This window comes from Mauremys reevesii, unplaced genomic scaffold (genome assembly GCF_016161935.1).
Source record: "Mauremys reevesii isolate NIE-2019 unplaced genomic scaffold, ASM1616193v1 Contig54, whole genome shotgun sequence".
Taxonomy (NCBI): Eukaryota; Metazoa; Chordata; order Testudines; family Geoemydidae; genus Mauremys; species Mauremys reevesii.
In genome coordinates, this window is record NW_024100867.1 from 341,968 (window position 1) to 345,166 (window position 3,199).

At 45.7% G+C, this 3,199-nt stretch overlaps 1 protein-coding gene across 1 annotated transcript; it reads right to left on the bottom strand.

Annotated features, from left to right (window-relative positions):
• Window positions 1–615: 615 nt before the first annotated feature.
• On the bottom strand, window positions 616–1,479 carry LOC120394384 (olfactory receptor 1009-like). Its single transcript, XM_039518616.1, has one exon. The coding sequence runs from the start codon at window positions 1,477–1,479 to the stop codon at window positions 616–618; it is 864 nt and encodes a 287-aa protein (XP_039374550.1).
• Window positions 1,480–3,199: the final 1,720 nt, after the last annotated feature.

A 3,199-nucleotide genomic window follows, 5' to 3' on the forward strand; every position in this document is an offset into this window, starting at 1 on the left:
GAACGCTGCAGCAGAACTGCATGGAGAGGCAGAGCAGTCAGCCCTGGCCCACGTAAGGTGCCCCTTAACACCCTGTGTGTGCGCCCCCCCCCATTTCCACTTAGGCTGGGGGGGGGGTAAAACTCTGCAGATAAACTTTTGAACTCTGGGGTGGCACTGACCAGAGAAAGAGACTTTTGGGTTGTTGGACTTTGGGGTGATTGGACTTAAGACCCTAAGGGGGAAAGGACAGTGCCAAATGTACTTGGAGGTGGGTTTTGCTTATGGTTTGTGTATAGTCCTGTTTGTGGTGTCTCTCCAACATGATGCCGCATTGTTCCCTCCTTTATTAAAAGGATTTTGCTACACTTGGACTCTGTGCTTGCGAGTGGGAAAGTATTGCCTCCTAGAGGTGCCCGGGGGGGGTGATATGTAATTGTCCCAGGTCACTGGGTGCGGACTCGAGCCGGTTTTGCCTTGTGTTATTGAAACAGAACCCCTTGATACTGAACCCGGCCCTTGTTGCTGCCAACTCAGAGGGGCAGAAGGGTTACATTTACATACAGTGAGGAATAATTTTCTGGTGTATTGTCCTCCTCAGGGCATCCTTCACCCCCTTGTTCCTCAGGCTGTAGATCAGGGGTTCAGCAGGGGGATCACAAGGGTATCGGACACGGCCACCATTTTCTCCCAGTCCACTGAGCTGCCAAAGGAGGGTCGTAAATATGTAAAGATCAGGGTCCCATATAAGATGGAAACGACAGTCAGGTGGGAGGCGCAGGTGGAGAAGGCTTTGTGCCTTCCTGCCATGGAGCGGATCCTCAGGATGGCAAAGATGATGTAAGTGTAGGAGATGAGGATGGTGAAAATGGTGCTTATTGTTTCTATGGCTGAAAAGATGAAATGCACTCGCTTATTGATACGAAAGTCAGAGCAGGAGATTTCTTGGAGTGGGTGAATATCGCAGAAGAAATGATTGAGGACAGTGAAGTGGCCGAAGGACAGACTGAATTCAGTACACGTATGCACAGTGGCATTGACACAGGCGCTTAGGGAAGAGCCAGCCACCAGCTGGAAGCAGACTCTCTTGGACAGGATGACATAATAAAGCAATGGGTGGCAGATGGCCACAAAGCGATCGTAGGCCGTCACAGCCAAGAGGCAAAGCTCATTGTTGGCACAGAAGGAGAAGAGGAAAAACTGAACCACACCCCCTGGGAAAGAAATGTCTTTACTCATCACTAGGGAACTGAGCATCGCCTTGGGGGCAATCACAGAGGAGGAGACAACATCTAAGAGGGACAAGTTGCTGAGGAAAAAGTACATGGAGCTGTGGAGTTGGGAGTCAATGCTAATCAGCACAATCACCCAGACATTCCCCACCAGCGTGCAGAAAAAAATGGCAAAGAAGAACACAAAGAGGATGTTTTGCAGCTTTAGACTGTCAGTGATTTCCTGGAAAATGAAGCCAGTCACTCTGGTGCAGTTTCCGGGAGCCATTTCTCCTGTCACTGTGCTTTGTGTCAAAGAAGAGGCAGAGGAGGGGATAGAAGCAATGGGTACCACAACAATAAATCTGATGTACAGTGGAGACTCGTGTTCTCTCTTAAGGGATGCCGAAACAACGGAAATTCAATTTAGTCAGAGATTCCAAAGCCCATTTTCATTATCTAGACCAGTGGATTTTTTTCTCATTTGTGGATGAATCCAAAATTTTGAATGGAGGTGGAAATTGTAGACACAATCTGTGGACCCCTAGGAATCCACGACCGACAGGTTGAAAAGCAGTGTTCTATGGTAACAACCACCTTTGGAGGACCCCTTAGGTATAGTCTGTGGATCCCAAGGTGTTCGCAGACGATAAATTCAACACCCCAATCTAGTCTAATTGCTGGTATAACACAGGTCATAGTTTTCATTGTAAAGTAGAGCATGTCTTTTAAAAAATCATCCAATCTTGAATTAAAAATCGTCCGTAAACTGAGTATCCACCACAACCCTTGGTAAATCATCCCAAGAGTTAATTACCCTCCCTGTTAAGAGAGGCTTTTTATGTCGAGTTGGTCAAAATTCCCACGTGTCCCCTTGGAAAGTGTTGAGCTTTTATTAATAAAACCCCAAATCCAAATGATTTTGGCGCTGGTATATTTTGGGTGAAATCTGAAGTATTTTGGTTTTGAAATGGAGCAACTGGGAGATGTAGCCAAACCAACAAGACTGGCCTGTAAAGGAGACTGGAAGTCTGAGGAACTTCAGCTGGACAGATCAGCATGTGGACTGCTCAGTGCTGAAGATGTTTGAGAACAGGTCAGAGAAACACCCATCGGGAAGTTTACTTGGTGTTACTTGGTCTTGCCCCAGCATGGGGAGCCTGACTTGACTCCATGAGGTCCCTTCCACCCTACAGTGCTAGAACTCCCGAGTAACAATATTTGTATTGATTATTGTGATTTTATTTTATTTTATTTGTTGTAAAAATGCTGACATTTCCATGGAAAAGTTCAATGCAAAAGAGATTTGTTTGTTTTTGTGCGAGGAGGTCAATTTTCATCCATTTCCTAGGAATATAGTGTTCCCACTCACTGTAGGAGGGTCTGATCCAAAACAGATTGACGCCAAGGGGAGTTTTTCCATTTCTTTCACTGTGGTTTGGGTCAGGTTGTTTGTTAATATCAGTTTTTATCATCTTTCCAGCTAGCAGAGTGAGTAGCAAGGCAAGGTAACACTCAGTGTATTTGAACCTTCTGCACTCCCTAATGCAGGAGATCTTCAAGGCAAAGAGATTAGTAAAGTTCACACCGAATTATAAATGTACATGAACTCAGAGAGGAAAAAACACGTCCTCTTTTACTGAACTATTCAGTATGAGATTTTGAATGCCCTGAAATCAGGAAATTGAAAGCAGGGTCTAAATTCCCAAGATGTTTGTGACAGCTTTACCTGCCTTTAATTGATTAGTAGAATCCTAGAATATCAGGGTTGGAAGGGACCTCAGGAGGTATCTAGTCCAACCCCCTGCTCAAAGCAGGACCATTTCCCAACTAAATTATCCCAGCCAGGGCTTTGTCAAGCCTGACCTTAAAAACCTCTAAGGATGGAGATTCCACCACCTCCCTAGGGAACCCAGTCCAGTGCTTCACCATCCTCCTAGTGAAATAGTGTTTCCTAATATCCAACCTAAACCTCCCCCACTGCAACTTGCAACCATTACTCCTTGTTC